Source organism: Neopelma chrysocephalum, unplaced genomic scaffold (genome assembly GCF_003984885.1).
Source record: "Neopelma chrysocephalum unplaced genomic scaffold, ASM398488v2 Primary Assembly neopelma1_76, whole genome shotgun sequence".
Classification (NCBI taxonomy): Eukaryota; Metazoa; Chordata; class Aves; order Passeriformes; family Pipridae; genus Neopelma; species Neopelma chrysocephalum.
Genome location: NW_020897737.1, coordinates 13,916,741 through 13,942,395, shown reverse-complemented (window position 1 = coordinate 13,942,395; position 25,655 = coordinate 13,916,741). Strand labels below are relative to the sequence as shown.

Below are 25,655 nucleotides of genomic sequence, written 5' to 3'. Positions count from 1 at the left end.
TCAGAGAGATGGAATAGCTGATTTACAGTGAGTCACTGCACAGCCCTGAGCTGCTCAGATGGCAGTCTCCCAAAACAGGCATCTGAAGGAACTTCACTTTCCTGCACCACATAAAATGCCAGGCAGTTTTCTTCAAGTCGAGCCACATATCCCTTCCCTCCCGTTTGGGATCATGGGCTGCAGCCCCCGCTCAGGCTTTCCTGCCAAGAGCAAGAGCCAACCTTGCCCCGTAGGGGGAATTGATTTTTCCACTTCTTGGCTGTCATCCCTCTGCATGATCTAGTGGGTGACTCCAGGCACACTTAATTTCGTTTATTTTTTTTCCCCCATCAGGTCTTGAAAATTCCAGTTGGGTCTCCTAATTTCTTCCATAACCTTATGAAAACACAGCTTTCCCAGCTGGGCTTTCCCAGAAGCTCCACTCCAGGGATGCAGCGGGGTCGTTAGCAGTTAGTTAGGGCCCGTGTGTGTGTCTGTGTGTCTGTGTCTGTGTGTTTGTGTGTGTGTGTGTTTTGCCTTGGGAGCTCCACATCCTGCAGCAGTGCCTGGGGCGAGACTGAGAGGCACAAGGTACACTTGGCTCTCTTCAAACTTTAAATGAAGGCCTGGGAACAGAGGCTTGAGGAGATGGGAGTGGAGTGAGAAACAAAGGGAAGAGGTAGAAAATGGAAAGCAGAGAGGGAAGGGAGGCTGAAAATCAAGAAGAGAGGTGGCAATGGGACAGAGGGCAGCCAAAGCTCTCCATAGGCAGCTGGCAGCACACCACACCATGGCATGGGGCATGGAGATTCCTGAGGTCCTGTGTGCTCCTGGAAGGGGGAAAGGGGTCACCTGGGAGGTGATGCAAAGTGCTCTTAGTGAAATCAGGCTGTGCCAAGGACCTGGTGCTGCAGTGAAAGGGAACACTTGTGGAGGCTGAGCTGCTTCTGCAACCCAGCAGGGAAAGGCAGTGGCCTTGCACCACTGGGAGACCCTCAGGAAATCAACCTGGGACCTGCCAGGTATTGTAAGTGCTTCAGAAAACAGGTTTATTAATAAAGTTTCTAACATGCAGCAGGAGAAAGAAGGTTTTTTTCCTCAACAGAGAAAAGTCAAGAAATGTCTTGACATGTCAGATGCTGTATTGGACACGTGCTTTCCCAAAGTGAAATAAAGGATTGTCCGTGGCTTGAGTCTGCTCTTCTTCTCCAAGCCAGCACTGCACACGTGGACAGGTTTTTGTGAGTCAGCAGGGTTTGCTGCACTTTTCCAAGATCTGAGCCTATTAACTGGTACGTCTGAGCGTTGAGACATGAGAGAACTACTGGTACCCGAATTTTAACAACAATTGTAAAGAGAATAAAGGCAGCATTGTCACCGAGGTGGCCAACACTGCTGGATTAGAGAGCAAAGCTGCCTCCTGGGTGAGTAACACGACGTCTCCCGCCCACAGAGCTCCGGACCTGCACCCTGGTGCCCGGACCTGCCGCGTCAGGAGATGTCACAGCTCTCTTCTGACCCACGTTCCCGGGGCGTTGCCATGGAAACCAGGTGATTGCAGCTGTACTGTGTGGACTGGGAATGGGGCTGGGGCGAGCAACAAGTCCCAGAAATGGGGCTGGAGCCAAGAGTGATGTGGAGAGCTGAGGTGCTGCGTGGTGAAGGGCCAAACACGGGCTTCCAGGGGCAGATGATATAAAGGCCCACATGGACAAATCATACAAAGGTCTCGAGGTTAATAATCACTCGTTCTCTAATTAACATTCAATATGATCGTTTCCAGGGCTGGTCCTGTGGAAACCTGGCAGTGTACGAAAAAAATTGTGCAAAGAAGTGAGCTAAAATTTCCGTATGCAGCAAGGAATATTCTTTCCATAGGCTTATGGAAAGGAGTGAGAGCTGGGCTGGAAGGGTCAGCTGTGCTCTGCGTGGAGGAGCTCACACTGCCACAGCAAACCTTTAGCTGTTAACAGAGAAAACTCCAAGGGCAGTTAATTCCTGCAGAAAGTCTGCAGGACTTCAGGTGTGTGGGGGAGAAACATCCAGAAATAAAAATGGCAAAACACCAAAGATGGTAAAAGGAGGGAGATAAGACTGAGCAAAATAGGGAGAGGAAGAGGAGCTGTGGGAGTGAAGGGGAAACCTTCCCAGGTACAGGGGCAATCCAGTGTTTTGGCAGGTTTGAGGGAGGTAAAGCAGTAGGACAAGGCCCTGTGGGAACGTAGAGAGGGACAAACCTGCAGCTGAAGGAGGGGATGTGCAAGAGAAGGGATTAGTGGGCAGAGGAAGCACCTGGAAGGCTGAGATATGGAGCAGGTAAGGAAAAAAGTTAATTTTAAAAATTCTCTGTTTTTAATTCTAGGCAGTCTTCGTTGAAAATATATCACTGTCCTTAAAATACCTGGCCTGAGTCACACTCCAGCTGCCCATCACCTCCTGGGACCAGGCTGCATCTTGCCGGTCACAGTGGCCCAGGAGGCATTTCCAAACACAACCTTAGACCCTAATCAACCCCCTCCAAGGGCACCTAGGTACTTTCATTGCTTTGCACAAACCCCAGGGTTTTCTCTCCCTGCCCTTCTAGGTGGGGTGAGCTGTTGGGTGCTGTGTCCAGCCCTGCAGCCTCCCAGGGCACAGGGCAGGGGCAGGAAGGGCACCCAGATGCCTCACTTCATCCCGGAGGGCGAGTCACAGCTCAGCAGGGACTGAGAGAAGAGGGTTCAGCAATGACATGTGGGAATGCATTTCTCTGAGAAAAACTGAACAGGAGATCTTTCACTGAAAGGTTTAAATTATCTTGCTGTTTTTCCCCTATCTCAATCCCTTTGAAGATCACTGCCCTGCACTTCCCAGGTTTGGATGTGCTCACAGCAGGCTGCAAGGGGAAACTAATTTCTTGAGTGCTGCAGGAAAAACAGGTTTTAGAGAGGCTGGGGGAGCCACCATGTGAGCACAGCGGCTTCAGGACTGGAGAAGCAAGTCTGGGAAACCCCATGCCATGGCTGTAAATAGGTGAGTGGGATTGATAGGAATGCTTTGGGGAAAGGAAAGATTTGGGGAGACTATTGCATAAGGATGTTGCTACCTTGAGACATGTCTGATGAGGGCAGATCCTTGGAGGGACTATGAAGGCTGGCAGTCTGTGGTGCTGCCCCACCTCGTCCTCCATGGCTCATTGCCTCTGTCTCTTCTGCATCGTTGCAGCTGCAGGCAGGGATGGGAGGGGACAGGAATGGTGCTGTCCCATCCCAGACCCACATGGAGAGTGGCTTGGCCAGCCCTTTTGATCCCTGAAGCTTTTCCCTCTCCCTTTGAGCAGGGTTTGCAGCACGGGGAGATCTCAACCCACACAAAGCCAGCGTGGGTGCTTTGTGCCTCGACAGCAGCGAGTCTGAGGGCAAACCATGTGTAGTCTGAATATCCTCTGGTTACACCTTGGAAACCCTAATAAAGCTGCCTCTGAACCACAGACATGGAGCAGGCGCCAGGACCGGGAGACAGAGGCGCCTTTTTCAGTCTTTGGGAGTGACATCTGGCTGGGGCACTGCCAGGTCGCTGGGCCAAAGGCTCAAGCCCCACAGCTCTCCAAAAGGCACACCTACTTTCAAGGTTTGAGTGTACAGAGAGGTGTGTGTTGGCCTCAGTAAACAGCTTAGCAGGGAAGGCAAAGCAGAGCTGTGCAACCCTTGATGTGCCGCCCGTGGTCGGGGGGAAAACAACCTGGTGCTGCCCTGAGCTGGGCAAAACACTCCTGTAAAAGGCAAATGCTGGATAATCGTTGTCTGGCGCTGTGTTGCCTGGATTTGGCCCAGCTGATGAACTGTTCAAGGATTTGATGAGATAGGACAGTGCTTCCCAGTCGTTTCTGCCCCACATTGCACAGTGTATAAAGGAAATAAGGAGATTTGGGAAGGTTAAACCAACTACAGGCAGGCAGTTATCTCAGGGAACTGCACATCCTCTTTGATGAATACTGTCTTTCAGGCATGGACTTGAACTGTGCCTTCAATTGCATCAGGCTTTTGTTGTAATTTCTGGGAGCTCAGCTTTGGTAGATTCCCTTCTACGTGAAAAGTTCTTGAAAAGCACAATAGTCAGCAATTTTACAGCAAAGCAATTTTTTCAACAAATATTAATGTAATTAAGGGGAGGGGTGTGTGTGTGCTGGAGATTAAGGAACACTATTTTAAATACACAGGGAGAGTAGATAGGACAAGAAGGATGGAGAGGCAGGACCGGGGTCATCACTTGGATTTTAGAGCCTGTCTTTTTTGCTGGCTGGAGAAGCTGGTTGCTTTTTAAAATAGAAATCAAAAGGTAGATGCTCAGCAGTGTGGGACTGATCATTAGATGTCCCAGTGGTGTGTGGTCAAATCCTTCAGTGCACCAGTGACCTTGTCTGACCACTCCAGGAGTGGATCATCGCAGGGGGAGATCTCAGCCCCCTCCTCTGCAAGACCAAAAGCCCCATGTGCATCTCCCAGTGTGAGTGCTCTGGATGCCTCTTTCTAAATGGCTGCATTTTTGTCCTCCTGGCCATCTCCCCCGGGTATCTGCTGCTTAGCAAGGTCAACCAAGTCACTCAGGTAAAACAGGATTAAGGCAGAGCAGGGTATGAAGGGATGGGTCACCAAAGTCGTGACTGATGTACAGAAGCAGTGGGGTTGACGTGGAAGGGCTGTTGCAGTGGGAGAAGCTGTGCCCATGTCAGAATAGCCATGGGGACAGCCTATGGAATAATCCAAGGGATTAACCTCTGGGATTATCCAGTTTGCAGGACAGTTTGTGGGATAGGCTGCAAAATAGCCTAGAGGGTAACTTCCAGGACAGCTTATGGCGTGATTCTGTCATGTGCAGGGTCAGGAGTGGGATTTCGATGATCCATGTATGTCCCTTCCAACTCAGAATATTCTATGATTCTATGGAATAGAATGTAACACCACCCAGGGGACAGCCCAGCAGGGGCAAAGGCTCTCCTGGAAGACTTCCAGTGCCACCTCCAAGCTGGCAGAGGAAGGATGTGAAGCAGAGGCTTGCACTTCCCAAAGGTGTCACCTTGCCGCTGGCTCCGAGGGCTTTAGGAGTTCTGCTGGCTTCAGTCTGAAAGGCCAACCTGGCTCTGACTCCCAAACGGGCTCTGAGACCCACTCAGCCCCCCAGCCCTTGGGAATCCCTTTCACACAGAGCCAGAGCAAGTTCCAGGGCAGCTGAGGCTGCTCCTGGTGCCTGAGCCTGTGGGTCGGGAGTGTCTCACTCCTGCTACAACAAGGCCTAGGGGTGGGCAGGGTGGACAGCACCGACCCCACTGTCCCAAGCCCGGCTCTCCCAACCTGCAGCACAGAGGGAGGTGGTCGGGAAATATTCTTGCAGCCCCTCCATCAGAAAACACAGCGAGCTGGCGCTGTTTCCAGGCTTGCAGCCCATCGGGCGCCTCTCGCCCTGCGAGGGCGGAGGAGCCGCTGCCTCCAAACCTCTCTCCCGTCCGTGACCGAGCATCACCCGCCGCTCAGGCTCCCCCGGGCTCTGCAGCACAGCACAGCAGATGGCATTCGGCATCCGCTCCGAGAACACACCGTCGGATGCTCTGCTCCCTCCTGCTTCTCGGCTGCGCTTTCTCCCAGGAGATGCCTTTGCCAGGATATTTCACATTCCCTTAAAATAACAGATTCCTTCTCTCCGGGGGTGGTTCGGATGGCGGTGGGCGAGAGCATGGGCTTTACACTTTCTTCATGCTTCTGCAGCTTACAGGGGAAAAGAAAAAAAAAAAAGCTGCTCCTTTTTCTTTTTGTCCTTGTAATGATGACAGGAGGGATGTGGGAATGGAGCTGCTGGGTTTGGGCTGAGATGGTCCGAGCCCCAGCTGCTGTGCGTGTCTGAAAGCACTTCCAGCACAGGGCACTTCCAGGTGGGAGCCTGTCACACTGCTTGCAGGGTGCGAGCAGCTCACCAGGAGAGGCACTAATTAATAATTATGGTCCTATTTCATCACAAAATCAAATTACGTCTCTCACCACCCTGATGCAGGAGGGTTTTCCCCCCTCCCAGCCCCCCCCCCCCCCCCCCCGAGGGATAAGTGCCACATGGTCTTGTGCATAACAGGTGCTGGTCAGTCCCAGGGGCAGAGCCACAATGCCGATGCCCAGCAGCTCTCAGCCCTAAAGCCAGGAGGGGTTGTTGCTATGGGAATGGAGCGGGGACTCGCAGAGAGCATCTGGAGCCTGTGTCTTTCCCTGTCCGAAGCAGCTGGATGTGGAGGGAAGCAAAACTAAAAGGAGGTGGCAGAGAGAGACAGAGGCACAGCAAAATGCATGCATGTTAGAGGAGGGACCTTCCCAGAATGAGACTACAGTGGGATACAGAAGAGCGGGGACACCAAACTGCCAGGCAGCGGTGGCTCGGCTTGGTAGGATAAACCTGATTTTCTGCTCCGTTTGACACTGGAAACAAGTCCGGTGAAAGCCCAACAGTAGCAAGATGGGATCTGCCTCCTCAACTTACCGGCCCAAGTGTATTTATTTGGATATTGATGGAAGAATTCAAAAGGTACTTTTGCTGTTTTTCACGAAGTAGCGTCTCCGGACGGCGGCTGCGGGGCTGTGTTCGCTGCACGACTCATTTCTGTGCCGCGACTCAGACGCGCGTTTGCATTGAGCGCCGGTGCGGGCTCCAAATCCCTTTCTAAGGGGAAAAGGGGGGGGGGGGAGAATCTTGAGTGCCTTCTGCTTTGTACACGGATGTTTATTTAAAGGGGAAGGGGAGGCTGGCAGCAGGGGAGGGCTGGGCGCTGCCAGCACTAACTCCCTGCCAGCTCTCCCTGCCGGCGTTGGGGATCCCGGGTTTCGCATCCCCGCTTCCTCTCCCGGAGCCGCGTCGCGACGTGTTTACAAAGTTTCGCCTGCGGCGAGGCTTTCCCCGCAGGCAGCGGGAGCCGGGAAAGCTCCGATTCCTTTGGAGACTGCCTTCCCGGAGGGTTTTGGCGGTGGGCATTTTCCCAGGGCCACGCCGAAGGGCAGGCGGTGCCCGGCGGTGGTGCCGCCGCGTCGCCGGGGGCTGCGGGGTCCCCGCCGCCTCTGCCGAGTTGTTCGTGAAATGCCGATAAAGCGCTAATTAAAACTTTCCCCTGCCATTCGCCTGCCTTGTTTGGTTAACCACGCTTCACAGCGCAGGGGGAACTGCGGGAGAAAATGTGTTCTGGCTAAAAAGGGAGAGCTCGCACGCTGCCGGGCTGACGGCCCACTGCTTTTAAAGAGAAACAATCCGCCGCGTTTGTGCCAGTCTTTTTTTCCTTTTTTTTCCTTTTTTTTTGTCAGCAATTCTTTGGCCACAAACCAAGTGCCTTTTCTGTAGCAGAGAGCTTCTGCGAGGCTCCCAGAGCAAGTAAACTCTGACTTGCAAAATGCGAATCTCTCGTCTTCCTGCTCTAAATTTTCATTTCATCCATCCTCGCCCTTAGTTTCTCCTTTAAAAAGAAACAGCAAAGATACCCTCTCTCTTCCCTCCCCTTTGCTGTGCGAGTGACCACAGAAGTGACTAAATAGCTGATACTCACAATCCCATCCCACCACGCACGTCTCCGTTGCCTACAGTCACTGCCCTGGAGACCCACCGCGACCGCCTAAGTCGTGTCCTCAGGAACAAGACCTTGGAGAATCCAAATCTGTGCCAGATTTCCCAGAGAACGCAGCTCCTCTTCGTCTGTTTTAGACGTGCCCCTCTTCCTCTGTCTTCTTGTGCCACCGGGGGCTCATCGGTGCCGGCTCTGCTGAGCTGAGGGCACTGATTCTCTTTTGCCGGGGCTTAATGTATTGGTTGCCTGACAGCCCCCCGAAGCAAGGGTTGTATGGAGTTCCCTGGTACCTGTGCAGTTCAGTACAAAAATGTTTCCGCATTTTGAAAGAGTGGTGAGTGTTTCCATAGATATCAGTAAAGCACATTGTCATCTATACTGGTTTTAAAAAGAACCCAACAGTGCAGCATTTCTCAAAGCAGCCTCTGGAGAGTACTTTTGACACTAAAAACACAGAAGAGGCACAGTCACATGAGCAAGCAAATGCAAACTCAGGCGGTATTAAGGGGGTTTAAGCTCGATAAATGTTATCTGTTTCTTTTGTCAGATGTAAAATTCCATCTGTGCAGTGTTTGGAAGGAATCCTGAAGTAAAAGTGCTGTGTAAATGGGGTTCACCCAGCGGTAAGCAGGGCATATCTCAGATTCTCCTGCCTCCTCAGTAGCAACATCATTAGAAAGAAGCAGAAGGGGAAAAAAAAAAAAACAACAGCCCTTAATCTTCCAAGGAATGCAGCATTGGAGGCTTCTAAAGGGAACTCATTAAATCAATGCTAAGCTACTTGTCAACCAGTAACGGAGGTATGAGCTTCATTATAACAGCACTTGTTGAGTTTGAAAGGGCTCAGCTCCAACTTGCAACCGGCCTGCTGGGCTCACAGTCGTGCAATAGAGGTGGGCATCCTACCACGGCACTCGTTGTGGTGGCAATTACTCACAGGCAGTGTTGTGTTTATATGGCCTCATTCTGAATTTCTACCTGTGCTGCTGACTTTGGGAGGAGCTGTTTCACCTCGGCACGGGGGTAAATGAAGGGACAAACCCGTCTCAGAGAGCCACACGCTGCCTCCCCCCGGGGACCTGAGCGTTGCAGAGGAGCCCTTTGAAAGTGCTCTGCAGCGGGAGTGTGGAATTGAGCTAAGTGGGTTTGTGTGTTGGCAGGTCCACAGGGGTACAGCAGGGAGGGCAGAGGGACGCAGGGATTACGAAAGAAGAGCTTGCTGGCTTTGAAATCCTTCCCAGGAGTTAGGAGTGCCAGGAGGCACCATCAGCAGGGGTTGAAGGCAGGACCACACCAAGGCCAGCATGTCCCAGAGGAAGAGCTGAGGTCCATATCTGCAAGGCCTGTGCCATGAACACCCGGGAGTCCAGTAGCCTCCTGCGGGAGGATGGTGGGAGGCTGGGAGGAGAAGGAATTCCAGCCCAGTGGTGCTGTTGCATCACTCCTACATCATGCTGGGGAATCCTAGCCCTTACCTCCACAATTTCCTCAGCCAGCTTCCCTTGTCCCCATCCTTCCTGTGCCTGCAAGGGCTCCCGGTTGTTTTTCACAGTTTGGTAAACTAACCTTTCAGAGGCATGACCAAAAATGGCCTTCACCAAAGCTGACCACAGGGGTGGGCTCTCCAGGGGGCAGAGCTGGCTGAACATCTCCCCATGCTGGGACAGCAAGGGCTCTGCACTGGGAGGGACCTGAGGTGACCCATCCCAGCCCAGCTGACACCACCCATGGTACCCCCACAGGCACCTGAGCTCGAGATCCCCAAAAGGGTGTCTTTGAGCTCTGTCCTGGTCAAGGGGCAGGGCATGAGGGTCTCCTATGGGAGAAGTAGAGCCAAATCTAATAGGAAGTGGAGGGGATGGCCATGCCAGGGCTGTGGGAGAGGGAAGATCAAAGACTTGGTGGTATTATAACCGCACACCAAACCAGGGCTCTGCACAGTCAGGCTTCAAAGAGGTCACTCGTTCTCAGAGCTGATTGAAAAATGAAATTACAGCGTAATTCATTTCCCATCCAGCACCTATATAAGGGGGTGCACACCTGGGGGAAACAAGTGCCGCTCAGGTTATTTATTTTTAAAGGATCCTCTCTCCCAGAGACAGGTAGCAGTTCATTACCCACCTGCCTGGACACACACGTGCCCCCGGGGTTGAGCACACAGGGAAACACATCCATGTCCCAGCCCTGCCACATCCTGGCCTGCTGCCAGGTGAAGGAGAAGACAACAGGACAAGGGGAAGCCATGGCTGTATTTCATATAGGATGAGGTGATCTCAACACACCACCATGGGCTGGGATTTCTTGTGGTTCCTGGAGTGCCACCAGATGGGGTCAAGCATCCAAACCCCCAACCTCAGCTGAGAGGTGAGGTTTGCTCTGCCAAACTTAAGCTGGATCTGGAGTTTTATTTTCCTTCATAGTGTTATTATTAACCCTTTGGCTGCGTTTTTTAAGAAAAATTCCTACTGATTCTGTTTTGAATTAAAAATCCACCATCAAGGAAACGTTCCCCAGCTCATGCCCAATCTTTTTTTCATGAAGAAACTACTGGGAGCATTTTCTCTTGACCTTTGAGATTTAAATGGTAGCAGAGCTGAACCAGCCAGTGGCCTTATTCTCAGCTGGGTGGCTTCCTGGATCTCCTTTTCAAATGTCACAGGGTAGTGGCTTTGGTTACAGAGTTGCAAGGAGTTCCTCTGAGAAAAATGCTTAATTCAAGAGGATTTCTGTTCCCAGTGACTTAATCAACATCATATTTGTAACAAGCATGGAAAATCAGAGGGGTACAGAGCCTGAACTAACCGGAAAAAAAGAAAAGGACCGCCGCCTTTGTCAAGGATTCCATGAAATCACTCAGTGTGGTATTTTCCGCTTCTTCAGAAAGCAAGTGAAGAATTCTGGAGTCATTTTTCTGGTTTACTGAGTCATTCTGGATGTTTAACAGAGAAATTACCTTCTTTTTCTTTCTCAAAGGAATTTATTGAGTTCAGGCTTTTTGGGTGTCTACTGAACTGAGCCACCCACATCCACTGTTCCTCTCGGAACACAAGGAACAGAACAAGGCTCAGGCAGCATTTTGGTGCCGTGGCCGTCGTATCGAAACGTCAGCGCGTCCCTGTCGTGTGAGCTTCTCTTTTGAGTTAGAGCAGCAGCATCTGTGGTATAAAAGCCCAGACTCCAGCAAACCCAACAGATTTTTCCAAAGCTCACCATGCTATTTTTAACATGCCAAACTGGATTCAGATTGAAAAACAAAACGCAGAAGAAAAATAATAATGTGACGGCCCCTTCAAGGCAATGAAATAGTTTTGCATCCTGATGACTCTCTCAGCACATGGACCCCACCCCTGGTCTTTTTGGAGTGATGATTTGGGGGAACACCCTTTCATCTGCCAGCCATCCAAGGGGTGCACAGGGGGATGTTCATGGGCAGTCAGGACTTGGACACACTTCTGGGTTCTGCTCTGTCCAGCTGGTTTTCACAAGTTTGTCCCATGCAGTGACAAGTTGGTCCCAAATCCTACTTTAGCACAGTGAGACATAAGTATGTTTTTGTGTGATCAAAGCCACTTTCTTGCTGCTGGAAGGTCTCTGTGGGTGCATGAGGGTACCAGGCAGTACAGACTGAGTCTGGCCACTGGTCTTGGCTAACCTTGGCTTTCTGATTTTAGCAGGCCCTGGTGAATTCAAGGGGCCTGCTGGATGTTCTTGTTGTAAAAGAGCAGGAAATGAACAGCGGGTTCCTAAAACTCCAGCACATTACAGCACACAAAGATTTTAAGGAGTAAAAATGGCTTAAAACTTTTTAAAAAGTGAAAGATAACGTCATACTTGGGGCCTGTCTCTCCCTTACTCCCCCTTCTTCTTCCTCCCCAGTGAGGGCTTCTCAAAGCATTTGGGGGAACAAAATATAATCCTAATACAGCTGCATAATTGAAGGGTAGGTCCATAATTCTTCCATATCCATCACCCAGAAAGGCTTGTTTGCTGCTGTTTATCTCTCTGAAGTCACACTCAGTCTAACATAATTATTGCAGTTTATGTTCACACTGGTCAAGACAAAGGGTAAGTTTAACACTTGACTTGTAGGTGGCTCTACCCACGAGCTTGTACAAGCCAAGCATAGCAACTTATGCTCCTCATATACAACTCTTCTGGCTCAGTACAAACAAGACAAAACCATTCTGTTTCTCTCACCTTTCTCATGAACTTAATTCTACAGCTGAAAGTTGGCCTTTCATTGGTCTCTCTCCATACCTGCTTTTCCTTACTCTGTAAACTAACATTACCATTCTAACAGTCCTACGTTATCAAGCACATTGCAATGTCAGACTTTAATTATGAGAGTAGTTTTGAGACAAACAGCCTAGCCTCACTCACATTTAGCGAGAACATTTGGTGCTAAAGCGCCTTTATTATCCAGTTTACACAACATTTCAAGCCTAATGCATTCATGTGCTGCAGGGTTAATTGCACTTAGTATTCCATTAGCAGCAAATGTGTGCCCTTTTTATGTTGAGAAAAAAAACAGAGTATAGACATTTGTGTTATTTGTCAAAGTTTGAAATACTTTTATTAAATATTTTTGTTTCTGCTTTAGAAAATATGAAACTTTCAGCTCGGCCCCTCACAACCAGCGTTGCTGGTTCCTGTTTATATTCTGCCGTTAGTTATTAGTACTGAATATTAGCAATATGTCCCTTAGTATAGTCAGCAGGTTGCACAAATCTCTGTTAAATGTAACCTTAATGAGCCATGAGCCCCAATGACTCTAAAAAGTAATGAGATGCTTCATTGCCCATAGCGAAAAAGCCAACCTCTGCCATGCTGTCCCTTTCAATGGACGTCCAAAATTGTCCTGGGGTCACACATATATGAGTGTATCGTAGACAATTTTCCTTTCCTAGAAAGAGAAAAGCCTCTTTTCCCATATCTCTCTGTTCAGGGATGCTACAGGGAAGGAAATTGTGACTTACCACCTGCCACATGCCTCGGGATCCTGGTACGTCAGCTCTGTCTGGCAGCTCCTGTTTCTTATTTTAGGGTGATGTGTATAATTAGGAAACTAGTGGGATTCACCCCAGTTATCCATGAGCCACAGCCATCTCAAAGTTAGTGCTGACTGCTCCAAACAAGTCACGCAGGGTGCCCTGCAGTCACAGGGGAGGTGGGCGGTGTCCCCAGGGGATGATACATCCTGTCTTAAAAGTGGGATTTGGAGACATGTGGGCTAATGTATCGTTTGGAAGTCATCCTCTTTCTCTGCTGGCAAGAGAGGGAGTCTAGCAGAGAGACACACACACGAGATGCTGCACTTGTAGACGGGTAAAGTTACGTCACACGAATCCTCCCCGAACATTCCACTTGGGTGTCGTGCTGAAATGAACGTTGTCGAGCCGTGTCCCTGCCCAAAGGTAAGTGTGAATCAGCAGGATCACAGAGCTCCATCTGCTGAGAGCAGAACATCCACCACGTTTCTCATCCTCTGGCAGAAGCGGCGTCTGAGGCACCCGCGGGACTTCTCATTTTTGCTCACACTCCCAGCTGAGGGCTCTCATGTTTTCTCCCCCACACATGGACATGCACACATGCACCGATTTCTCTGTTCTTCTCTTGCAGAAGCTACCACTGCATCAAACAGATGGTGATCCTGGCAGACTATTTTAATACCGCCCAACATTCGAAGCTCGGATAAATGAGTGGTTTTCTGAGTGTCAGCTGTTAATTAGTGCAAGAAATAGAAGAGAGACTGATAATTTGGGTATAGTTGGGCTCATGTTATGTTTGTATCTGAATTCAAAGAATGAGAAACCTGGAAGATGTGTAAATATGGGATTTTAGGTAAGGGTTCTGTTGGATATTGGGGACTATAACTGATAAGTCATTTATCGATATTTTTTGAGGAAGACCTATTTGCTTACACGTCTAGAAGTATGAATTCCTTCCAGTGATTCTTACAGAGTGGTATCTAAAACTTCTGGATCTTGCTTCGTTTTGATGTGGGCAACAAAGACCACTGGAGAGACAGGGAAAAATCACAATGAAAAATTTCACATCAGCCTTTTGCCTTTGCAGTTCATAAATCCTGCATGAAAGCTGCTCTTAACAGAACCAGCAGCAATTTTCACAGTCCATCCAAGATACATAACTGAGTTTTGCCAGAATCTTTTCTGACACGCTATCCCCCAACCTCATTAGTGAAAGATTAAAATTTAGATTGTTTCAACTCTGCAGTTTCAGCCCTGACTCTGAACATTGCTCATTGAGCTGAATGAAAGACATCACCAAGTGCTCAAGTCTTGAACACAACAGGCTGAGACCAGAAAAAATAAGTAGAACTAGAAACTGAGGGCACTCTGACTTCAAAAATATTTCTGCATTATTTTTACTAGGGTAAAAAAAAATCAAACAGGAGTTAAATTTTTGGAACAAAACACAATTACTGACAAGAGATCAGAACAGGATAACATTGTGCACAGGGTTTACTGTTTACAGAGAGGATTAGCTGTTCTGAGGATCAAATATAGAACAGAAATTGGATTTGTAAGCTGTGTTTTTACCCATCCTATCTGAAAGCAAAATACGGTGTGATTAGTTGTAAACTGCAGAGTATGTGCACAGTGGTCCCTTAGTAATATCTCCATCACAGTCCTTAATCTGAACTGCCTCTTTGAGTGGGAAAGCCAGCCAGAGTACCAAGGCTCTTAATCCCTATTCTTCCCAAGAGGGGTTTCCAAATCCTCCTAGAGCAGAGGTGGATACTATGGATTAAGAGACAATGGCTCTTTATTTCAGAAGAAAAATGTTTCGAAAAATGTTTCAAAAAATGCAGAACTTTCTCCAGGGAGGAAACCAGTCCCACAGAAGTGAGCTCCAGGCCAGGGACCAGGCATCCCCATCGAGCCACGCTGTCCTACTTTGCAGTCACTGCATGCTTCATCAAAATATTATTTCCACTCCAAAAAGCCTCAGTTATTATTCATTCTACTTTTCCCCTATTTGCGTCATCTTACGTTCCAAGGCAGACAGGCAGCATTCCCCACTTAAATCAAAGGGCTGATCCTCGGTCTTGATGGAGACCTACTGAAAAAAAAACAAGTTAAACATTCAGAGAGGATTAGTTTTCCTGTTTTATTTTTCTACACGTGGTAGAATAATAGCACAGTTTGGGTTGGAAGGGACCTTTAAAAGTCATCTAGTTCAACCCCCTGCAACGAGCTGCATCAGGTTCCCCAGAGTCCCACCCAACCCGGCCTTGAATGTTTTCAGTGATGGGGCATCCACCATCTCAGGAGTTTTGCTAATGGTAACAAGGACTGAATTATGGTATCGTGGCAACTCTCAAACAGGGGAAACAAATTGTTTGCAGATGCTGCATCACTTTTGAGGAATACGTTCTTTTCCTCCTGGCACAAATCCAAGGGAAATGCAATTAACAGGGTTTATATGTGGCTGATTTTCTTCGTGGCATTTAGTCATCAGTCTGCAGGCTGAAGCAGAGGCCTCTGTTTCCCTTTCCCAGGCAGTGTATCACTGCTGTGACTCTGCTTAGACGTGATTTTGGCTCTGCCTCTGCTTTCAGAAATGACAGTGGCAGCTGAGTGTCTTGTGTTGACTGGTCTTGCAGCAGACTCTCATACCACCAGGCAATGTGGTCTGTGTCCACTCTTTTTCCTAGGAGGTGAGTCAGGAGGTTCATCCTGACTTCATCCTGACATCCTGGCTTTTTTAGGCTGTGCTGACCTGCACTTTTTTGATGTGTATTATGAGGAAACCTGGAATTTCCTTATAGGAAACCCTCTACATGCATGATCTTAGCTCACAGCCACAGCTGTAGAAACTGCTGTGGTCTCCTGCCTTTGGCCTCTGTTATGTTCCAGAGCAAGGTCTCAGTCCTGTCCTAAGCAGGGATACCTTCCAGCACCAGGCACTAATGCAGGGAATGAGGTGCTGTGAGACACATTTCAGCAGTGGCTTCTCATCCAGCATAGGAGCAGGGTCCTAAGCAAGACCATGACTATGGGTCAGAGACAGCTGACACAGATCTGAAGGTGGATGAAGTTCCTCAGTGCTGACTGTGGGTCTGGATCAGACCCACAAAGAGAAATGTGTCATCACAGAGACCCAGGCTGAACAGGAACGGATTTAGGACACCTGCCAGAGCAAGGACATCTTCACAGGACTGGGTGAGATGCCCTCCTCAGCAGCTTGTGCCAACAGGGCTGCCTGTCCTCAAAGCTGCAGGTCAACCATCTGCAGGTCACGGGAGAAACCACGTGTCCCAGATGGCTGAAATGTGGCCAAGTGTCCCCGTGTTGCCTTCGTGTTGCTGATGTCCCCACAATGATAATGGACTCCAGGCAAATAGGATTCCTATACTGTGCTGGAGCCATCAATAGTACACGGTCCTGCCCTCCCATCTCTCTAAAACACATCCCAATTGTATTCCATCAGCACAACTGGCATTGACTTTGTTGGGAACGCGAACCTGCGGACAATAACAGGGACAATTGCATATTGCTGGGAAACATCTGAGGCTGGCTGCTGTGTTTTAGAACAGAAGGGAGATGACCAGAAACGCTCAGCAGGCTGAAATAGAAGAAAACTTTAAATAGCATGTGCTTTTTGATTAAAAAACCAGCCAGCTGAGGACAACCATCCTGAGATGGGTATCAAAGTGCGGTGGGTGATTCACAAACCCACTTGTAGCAAACCTCAGTAAAAGTGCCAAGTATGGAAAGCTAAAAATCATGTATGGAGATAGCTCGTGATCTAGTATCACAGTCTTTGTTTTGCTTCCCACTCTTTCACTACCACATGGAGTAAAAGGAAACATCAAAATTCATCCTCAGTGCACTGAAAGCTCCTACTGCTTTCTATGCATCAGGTCAGGCCAGTTTTCTTACCTTTAATGTTTCATCTTCTCTTGTCTGTCCTGGTCAATAATAATTGATTTCCAGAATAAGGAACCTCAGTACCTGAAATAGCACTCCTGCCACATCACAAGCCTTTACCTTCTGTTCAGCTGCAATTACCATCATCTGCTCAGTTACTGCATGTACCAGTTGTTGTTCTCTCCAATATTCTGTCAGCCAGTTTTAGCAGCTATCAGTCTGGCAAGATGCTGTGTTCTGCTAGAGCTGGATTTCAGCCCTATTTGAGCTCGATTGGCAATGTTTTATTGCTTTGATTGCTGCTGTAGTTTAATAACCAAGGGTCAATCACTGGGTAACATAGACTTTTAAAACACACCCATTTCCCCAGCAGCAGTTACTACCTACCTCAGCAATCAAGTGCCTTCATGTTTTATAGAGATTCTGCCTGGAGAAACCTCATCTGGGTCAGAAAACAGGGAAGGTGGGTGTGAGCGTATGGATGGGTCACAGCAGCCTCTGGAAGTGACCTCTATCATCCTCTTCTCTACTACAAAACCCCTGATGCTTCACTCAAGAGTAGGAGGGCTCCTCACACCAGTGAAAACTGAGGGCTGAAGCTTTGCTGAAGTATCAGTGCATTTCCAGAACTAACCAGCCTGGCCAAATCCTGCCATGTTGTCCCAGCTCTCCTGGTACTTCAGGCTTGTGATGCCCCAAGCTCTGAGCAGGCATTAGCAGCCCCTCACTGGCAGAGCATCCTGTGGACTCTCCCATGGCTTTCCCATTGCCAGTGGCAGAGGTCTGGCCCTCACCGTGTGACCCCTCCAGGTGAGGGATTTCCCCTGGTGTCCGAAAGGCACCTCAGAGAAGGCACATTCCTACAATTTAGGAATTAAAGCGCTCGAAGGCCAAGGCTGCTGGAGTGAGGCTGCAGGCTTAATTACCTCCTGGCACCTACACCTTTTGGGAGAGTCTTTAATTAGATGGTGACATGTTATTTTTCCAGCATGATCCTGAATTTACAGGGCCTGCCCAATCCAGGGAGAGCAGCCACAGCCCCCCACTGCAGGCAGCCCCCCTTCCCACAGACCCTGCCTCCTCCTCCCAGCAGTCATCCCAGGTGACACATCCCTCCTTTTCTGGGTCACCAGCCTCGAGGCTGATCTGTGGGCATGCATGTCCCTCGTATCTGTGTTGGTTGGCAATAGAAGCTGTGAGAATATGGGATACTATGGGTGGTTCTGAGGGGTGGAAAATCGCATTTCCAGCAAGGCACTTGCAAGGAGAGGAGATTTTTGATCTTGATCTACCTGTGCCTCAGATCTCATCTGCAAAATACCACTTTTTTGCTCCTTCTAAGTTCTGCCATTAGGCCTCCACAGGTCCCTTTGAGCTGCTGCATCCTGAACCCTGAACAGTTCCTGACCCATGAACTGTGTCACTCTTTCTTCCTGTGGGATGTGAGAGGGAAGCTGCCCCTCCCCACACAATTGCTGCCCCACTGCAAGCCCCTGCAGCCATCCCATTACCTCCAGCAGCCCCCAGGCAAACCATCCCCCTTGCTCTCTGCTGTTCCTGGCTCTAGGAAGGTGGGCTGGACCCAGCTGCAATGAGGCACTTCATTTCCACCGCAGGTTCAAAGCCTCCACTTTAGTCACCCACACAGTGAGTTTTCTCTGAGAGAAGAGACCCAACACTGGCAGAAGCATTCAAACTCAGTCCTATTTTCTTATGTCTGCAGTTTCTTTTTATTCCACCCACACTTGTTTTTTCCACTGCTGGTACTTTCTGATGGCTACTTTCCCCCCAGTATTTCCACTAAGAACAAGGCTTTTGATTTAGAGCACTGAAAGATTTGATAGTGCAATGTGTACCCACAGAGGGCACATGAGTTTGGAGTGAAAGCAACCTCAGGGACCTCGGTCAGTGGAGCTCAGACATCCTATAGCCATGTATTTATTGGAACAGGAGACTCCTCATGCAGAGTGCTGCTGTTGAGTTCTTGAGAGTTTTCTTTCAGAGGCAGCATGCTGTCTCTGAATCCAAAGAGAAATCAAATCAGGACTCCTAGGTTCCATTTCTGGCCTACCACTTAGCCATGGTAAGGTACTGGGCAAGTCATTTAACATAAATAAGCTTCAGATTACAGAGCTGAAACATTGCACGTGGGTGTAGTGAGGCCGATGAAAAGTACTACAATGGTATTATTAAGGTGCTTTCTGCACCCCAGGTGCAGAAGAATTTCTCAAACAGGGAGGACCATCACCCAGATGTCCTGATGGACACAGGAATCCTGGGAAAAATGGTAGCATTGGAATGGGTCGCTGAAGGCCGTGTCGCAGTGGGGTCAGGGGGGTGTCATACTCCTTAGATGCACTGCTCAAACAGTCTTCTCTGCATAGGGGCTGCCTGATGTGTGTGGAAGGGTGGGGCTACGAAAAGGTGTTTGGGGAGGTGGGAAGGTAAGAGTGGCAAATTTTGTAATTTCAGATCTGAGCTCTGACCTAGGAACAACAAAACCTGACAGTCAGCAAGAAATTTGGCACAGGCTGAGGGGAAAAACCCCTCTGCTCAGTTTACAGCTAGCATATGCTGGTACAGTCCAAAGCAGTGCCCTTTTCTAACATCCAAGGCCCTCCCCAAATCTGGGCTCTTTTATTCCCAAATCTGGGCTCTTCCATCCTAAAATTTACAGTTATTATCACCCTGCAGCAGTACTGTGCTATCAGAAACCTTTTGCTCTCAGTTCACTACTCATTATTCATTCAATAGTTCATTATTGCTCTACTTTTGAACAGCAATTAGGTCTCCAGGGCTTTGCTTGCTTTATCAAAATAGACACAGGTATTAAACAGGAGTAGAGAAATATTCCAGCTCACAGGCCAAATCAGATAATTGAAATTACAGAATGTGCCTTAAAATTAGCCAAGTTCACGCCTGAATAGAGTTCATATCTCACTGGGAACTAATCGTCCTTTCTCTTCATCTTCCTTTTTCCCCCTGCTGCTGTCCCGTTTGGAAGGTGATCTTTAGTAAATACTGCAACTCCAAAGATATCATGGACCTCTTCTGCATCGCAACAGGGTTACCAAGGTAGGTCTGACTTTTCGTTTGTGACATTTGTTTCACTTCTGTTCCTTTACTTCTGGGAACAATTTAAAGATAGGCTCCAAATGATTTATTTAGCTGCTATTCAGGCTTCTCTCTCCTTCCAATCTACTGCAAGAAGAAATTGGGACAATCCAGAGCTGGAAGAGTGTGGAAGCTCTGGCGGGGCATTGAGCCACTTCAGTGCTGGCTGTGCCTGAGGAACAGAATGGAACAGAGTAGAACAGAGGAGATGTAATCTAAAATAATAAAACCAAGTGCAGAAGCCCAGCCCTGAGTACACACAGGCTGTGTTCACCTCTGCCAGTTATACCTCAGCATTACATTTTTGCCCATATTGAGTGAAATGCAGCCGTATGTTTAGAACCTGTTTTTTAGGGCAAAATTTGGGGCCAATGAGAATCATTGCCACCAGGTGACAAGCTTTATATTTAGATGTAGTACTATCTAATCACAGGTATGGGGTAGTCAAAGGCAAAGTACCCCAGCAGAACCATTTTATTGAACATAAATATCCCCATAACCATTGCCCAGGCCAAGTATTTCCTAATTTATGTTGTCCTGCAAAGTCCATGTATCCCTCCCTCCTGCTGTAATTTCCTGTAGGGTTTGTTTCTCTTACCTTCAACCTAGAGACCAGCATCCAGCTGAGACCTCTGTGTTGAGAGGGATCCAGGATCATGTGTGGTTGTGTGGCAGTGGGAGAGGTTGGTTTGTGGTGGAGGGTGGCACAGTGTAATATTCATCCCTTTCTGCACCACCTGTCCAGGGCAGTCACCTCTAGAATCATGGGTTTATTGCATGACTCCATCTCTGAGGATTTAAAGATAAAATTGTCTGTATTGACTCACAATTTGCATAAGTTGCTGAACAGAATTAATGCCCTTTGCTGATTATTCTGACTGTTTCCTCCCATTTGACATTAAAGAGGTTAATAACTCTCATTTACCTATCATGTCAAATATTTCCACTCCATCACCCAGGAATCTTTGTTTAGCAGTTTTAGTTATTCATGATCAGGGTGTTCACTGCATATTTGGCATTTTATTTTCACTAGAAGGTTTCCAAAGGGCTGTGCATTTTCAATCAGGCTCCTGGAGCCAAAGTAAACCTGCAAGGTTCACATCTGAGCCTATGAGATCACACTTAGCACAGTACTGAAAAAAAAAACAAACAAGACCCCATATTCAACAAAACATTTGTTTTGTTTGTTTTGGTAAAAGAGTAACTAAATAATTTGAAGACATTCGTAGCACCAATAGTCATTTGTACAATGTGAGTCAATACAGAGCTGCTGAGTCAATGTATCAGAAAGCTCAGCTTTTTCACAGAAATTATTAGTCAGTGAGTCAACAGAATAAATGAGTTAGCAGGGAGAGAAGTCTGCTCTGAGATAAAGATGATCACGCTTTACATTTTACCAGAAGCATCAAGCCTGCCCTGTCCTGTGCTTTGACCCTTTCTGCTCTGAGGTAACACAGGTCCCAGATAATTCCAGGCCAGGGAGAGGATTTCATCAGGCATTTCTAGGTCAAATAATCCTCTTTGGAACATGCTTTTCAGGAACACGACCATCTCCCTTTTGACGGCGGACAACTGCATGGTGTCCATCGATCCGACCATGCCTGCAAACACAGAGAGGTAAATCCTGCTGCCACCTGCTCTACAAAACCAGGGTCAAGCCCAAGGGAAAGGGGATGGTTGCCTGCCTTTTGTGTGCAGTGGGAAGTGAGCAACTCTGTGGAGAGAGGGGGATGACAGAAAGAAATGCGTGCTGGCCTGTAACCCCAATGCCTGCTGGTTTTGAAGGGTTTTACTTGTTTTTAAAGCAGGAGTATTTGAGGACAAAATACCGCTTTCAAGTAATTAATGTTGAACATCTGTTGCCATCCCTCCCTGTTTGCTGTCAAGGCTCTGAGCTCCTTTGTTCCCCCCACTCCTTATTGCTCTGCTAGGACACAACCAGGAGGTTACTTGAAAAGCGAAGTCCAAGTCTTTGATGAGTTTAGGTCTCTCCCATGCTGGTTTTGGCCCTTCCCGTCTCCAAATCCCCTTCTCTTTTTTCTCTTCGGTTTCCTGTTGCTTGTCCAGCCTGGCACTTTCAGTTTCACACTGACTGCTGGCAGTTACTCCTTCATTACTTATTTCATTATTGTTTATCACTGCCACTACTCTCACTGATACCCTGTGGTGGAGCCCCAGCAGTTGGGAGGGAGCTGCATCACAGGACAATGTGAGAACACAGAGCAAAAAGATGATCCCCACCACTGGGGCTCCCTTCTGACCTACCAAATTTCCTCGCCATCTCAGTCCACAAGCTGTCAAGGCTTGCCAAAGAGGAGGGATTTTTGCCATGTTCATTGTGTGGCTGTACAGCACAATAAAGTTCTCTCTGTCTCTAGTAAATCAGAGGGTCGTGTGTCCAGAAAAAGTGCCTGAAACACAAACTACATTTTGAGTGTTGCTAACATCAACCCTCTCTGACTCTTCCAGGTCTCCATACAAAGTGATACCTGTTGGCACTGAGCAGCTCTCAGGTAAAACAACCCTTTTGTACTTAATTCACTACCACCGAATTTGTGAACATTTGTATGTGGAAATTACGTGGCTATGATGGAAGAAAGAAAGGTAATGTTGTCGTGGTTGTGCCTACAGCAGAATAAAGGCTGTTTGATCACAGTGTTCTGGAGGGAAGCTTTAAAAATGTCCCAAGATTTCAAAGAATTTGAGGGTGAGGTGAACAGCTGAGGTCCAGAGGACTTTCCCCATGCCTAGCCCCGGTCTGACTCAGCACTCCTGATGCCCTTGGAAAAGTCTTGCATGGAGCAGTGGGGTTTTTTTAGGCAACACAGGCAATATGTGAAAGCCTGTCCTGCAGTGTTTTGTGAAACTTATTCATCTCTCAGCAAAGCTCTGCTGGAAAGCTGAGCACAACATTAGAGCCCCATGTTATTTCCAAATGGCTGAGGAGAGAACATAATTTCTGCTGTGGGCATGGTAGCTCTAACTGTGATAAATATTTAAACACACCTGACAAGATTAAAGAAGGCCTGGGTGAAAGAACACATCTGGAACACATTCTTCAGCCACAGCACTGTTGTACTCCACAGGCAGGACTGAAATGGTGCTTTTACCATTCCTCTTTGCCTGCCAGTGTCATGCTCAGCCCTGTAGCTCTCAGACACTGGAGCAGAACATTTGCTTGGGGCAATTCCTGTCGAGCATCTGGCTCGTGGTTCTGCTCATCTGTGCAGATGCAGTGTCTTCTGACACTCACATCAGTGCAGCCTGAGCAGGAGCCTGAGCCTGTGCACTGTGGAGCTACAGGGAATAGCTGCTGAGGCAGGGACTGCAGGAGGGTAGGAGATGTCAGCTGGGGACACTGTTTGGAGCACTAAAATGGGAAGATAGGAGAGACAAAGGGCAAGAGGTTAAGATTATCTTGGAAACACAGAGTGCACAGAAAGACCAAGAGTGAGACAGAAAGCCTGGGGCTGGAAAAAGTAGCTTGCAGGAACGGGTGAGTCTGTTGGGACAGGAGTGATGTAGTTTTGCTGGTCCCAACTCATCATCCTCCTTGCTCTCTTTGCAAGTCCCATCTCTTCTTCTTGCTTAGGCTCCTGTATCATGTAAGAAAACGTCTCACAGTGCTATCTCCTTTTAGATGGGGAGGCACAGGGAACCAAAGCCACTCCATGAGGCATCCACTGTGGCAGAAACATCTGTAGGGAAAAGGGCAGAGCAAGGCGGTGCGGGAGGATGTGGGGGAGACAGGGAGGCAACAGCAGGGAGCCTGTGCATGCAGAGAACAAAGGCAAATGGAGAGCAAAAAGAACAAAAGGGCTATGAAACAGGGAAGAACTTAACCACTGAAAAATTTGTAACAAGCTATAAGCAGGTCCCCTGTCAGTGATTGCTGCTCTTGCCAGAAGGAGGTAGTCAAAGCCAAGGGACACATGTGGCTGCCCAGGGAAAAGAAGCTGTTTCCTGAGCTATTTCCTTATTGTGACAAACTCTGCTGGAACAGCATCACTCTTCTGGTCCAGGAGTGCAGTGTTTGCATTATCAGGTCAGAAAAGGTGGGGTGGAGCATGTGCACACCCTGTGTGCCAGCTGGTGTGGGTAACCAGTAGCCATTTGCCCCAAGACAGAGACCAGCAAATGGGGCCAGCATGGCTCTACCAGGGAATGCTACTGTGTCATACCAGCTGGGAAGCTGATTGAAGGGCTTTCTAGAAAATCTACTTCTTTTTTTTATTCCCCAAACACGAAGCTAACCATATATTTTTATAAGACCGTGTATAACTTTGCGCACTCTCCCAAGGCCCTCATTCTTCATCCCCAGCTGACAGCACATGGCTCTGCTTTGTGCAGAACATAGCTCACTGTGTCAGCGAGATCTCTCTTCCCTTCCTGCCTTTTATAAAACAAGGATTTCCGAAGATCTAAGCTGAAAAGGGCAAGAAAAATTTTGGCCACGGATTGCCAAAGCATAAGACAGAATCTGCTGTGGAAAGGGGACGAAAGTTGAACCGAGTGTGATGGAACTAATGTTCCTTGGTATCTGCTTCTCTTTCACATGGGTTGTCATTAATCTTAAGCATTCCTGACATTTTGCTGAGAGTAGGAAGAATAAAAAAACCCAGCTCTGTTCTAGTCTTCACTTCTTAAACAACTCTGCCTGTGTGATTCTGCTTCCCAAAGCAACTCATCCAAACACATGCCAAAAAGGGGGTCACCCCAATTTTCACAGCGGTGGGAGGCAATGCACCTCTTTTCATCAGTCTCCCAGGCAGCTGGAGAAGAACGGCACACACTTCAACAGAACAAAGGCTGTAAAAGGTGGGACTGGAAAATATGATCCTTCGGGAAGAAAATATAAGCAGTGGCTTTTATCCAGCAGAGGAGATATCCATCAGAGTCCTGCTAAGAAACCATTCTTCATTTCCTGGCCACAGTCATGGGAGACCTTTGGAAATAAAGAAATTATTATTCCAGTGAGGGTTGGATGCAGTGGTTGTATCAGGGGTCAGCTGTCTGCAAGGCAAAGGCAAAGGCTGAGCTGCTCTAAGCCTGTGGGACTGTTGCATCACGTGTTGTCTCTCCTTTTGTGGCCCTGGACTAAGCAGAACATCAAACCCCTGGTGCCAAACCTTTCCTTCCCTCTGGGGTGTTAAAACTCCCAAGCCCATTGAGCTGGCATCCTCTCCCTCTCGACAGCAGAAGGGCTCTGATCTGTGTCCTCGTGGTGGAACTGGCTCAAAACTCACAAACAAATGGCTGTGTTGTCACTCTAATTAGCAGGGTTCAGGCACTCTGCAATATTGAGGGAGATGACAATTAAATGAACAAATCCTACTAGCAGTACGCTCTTGAGAAACAAAATTGGACTCTGCCATGTTTCTGATAGTGCAGAGAAAGGAGCTATTGTGGAAGATCAAGTGAGTCTGATCCACTGCAGGAAAACCTGCACCGGGACTTTCCTACTGCTCCAAAGTTAGGGCAGCAAAGCACTCGGGCAGCTGAATAAATCATTAAAGATCTCACCCAGGGATGTGACCTGAAAGAGCGCAAGATGTGCTGAGTTATCCCAAGTTCTCTCTGCACCTCTGCCTCCAGCTTGTTCTGGTGGATCCTTCAAAACAAGCATCCCCCCATCCCTGGGGAAATGAGTGAGCAAACCCAAGAGGGTCTCTTCCCAGGAATACTGGCTTGCAGTGGGAGAAATAGCACAACACAATAGCAGGTGTGTAGCTGCCTGCTAGAGAGCCCAGGTCTGAACTGGTGCCAACCCTTCCTTGCCCACCACTACTGAGCCCACCAGTGACTGCACCAGAGATCTGCAGGGGCTGCTTTTCCCCCCTGAATGATTAAATACACAAGATCTTGTGCAGATTGCTGCTGGTGAAGAGACAGAAGCTTGTCACTGTGTCTAAACCTTCTTATTCTGGAACATCTCTGTTCTCCTTTTGGAGGCTTGTTCACGCTTGCAGCTCAGGCAAAACCAAAGAGGCAGAGTATGTGAGAGCAAAATCCTCCTCCTGTCTGCTGCTCCTTGCATGCATCCCCCACATGGATGCTTGCATTGGGACAGAGCCAGCTGCTTCAGGATTACTCACCTGATT

The 25,655-nt window shown here is 48.4% G+C and overlaps 1 protein-coding gene and 1 long non-coding RNA gene across 2 annotated transcripts in view; one reads left to right on the top strand and one right to left on the bottom strand.

Moving 5' to 3' along the window:
• Positions 1 to 574: 574 nt before the first annotated feature.
• LOC113970302 lies at positions 575 to 7,549 on the bottom strand. The gene is made up of 3 exons (XR_003535112.1): positions 7,529 to 7,549; positions 6,478 to 6,657; positions 575 to 5,720 (listed from the first exon to the last, which is right to left on the bottom strand). It is a non-coding gene; the product is annotated as an uncharacterized LOC113970302 (long non-coding RNA).
• PDE9A (phosphodiesterase 9A) overlaps positions 6,454 to 25,655 on the top strand; it is a 49,632-nt gene continuing 30,430 nt past the window's right edge. Inside the window, exons 1-4 of the mRNA XM_027689102.1 lie at positions 6,454 to 6,522; positions 19,445 to 19,515; positions 21,094 to 21,171; positions 22,024 to 22,067. Coding sequence (XP_027544903.1) covers positions 6,454 to 6,522; positions 19,445 to 19,515; positions 21,094 to 21,171; positions 22,024 to 22,067 — 262 coding nt within the window. The remainder of the gene's footprint in view (positions 6,523 to 19,444; positions 19,516 to 21,093; positions 21,172 to 22,023; positions 22,068 to 25,655) is intronic.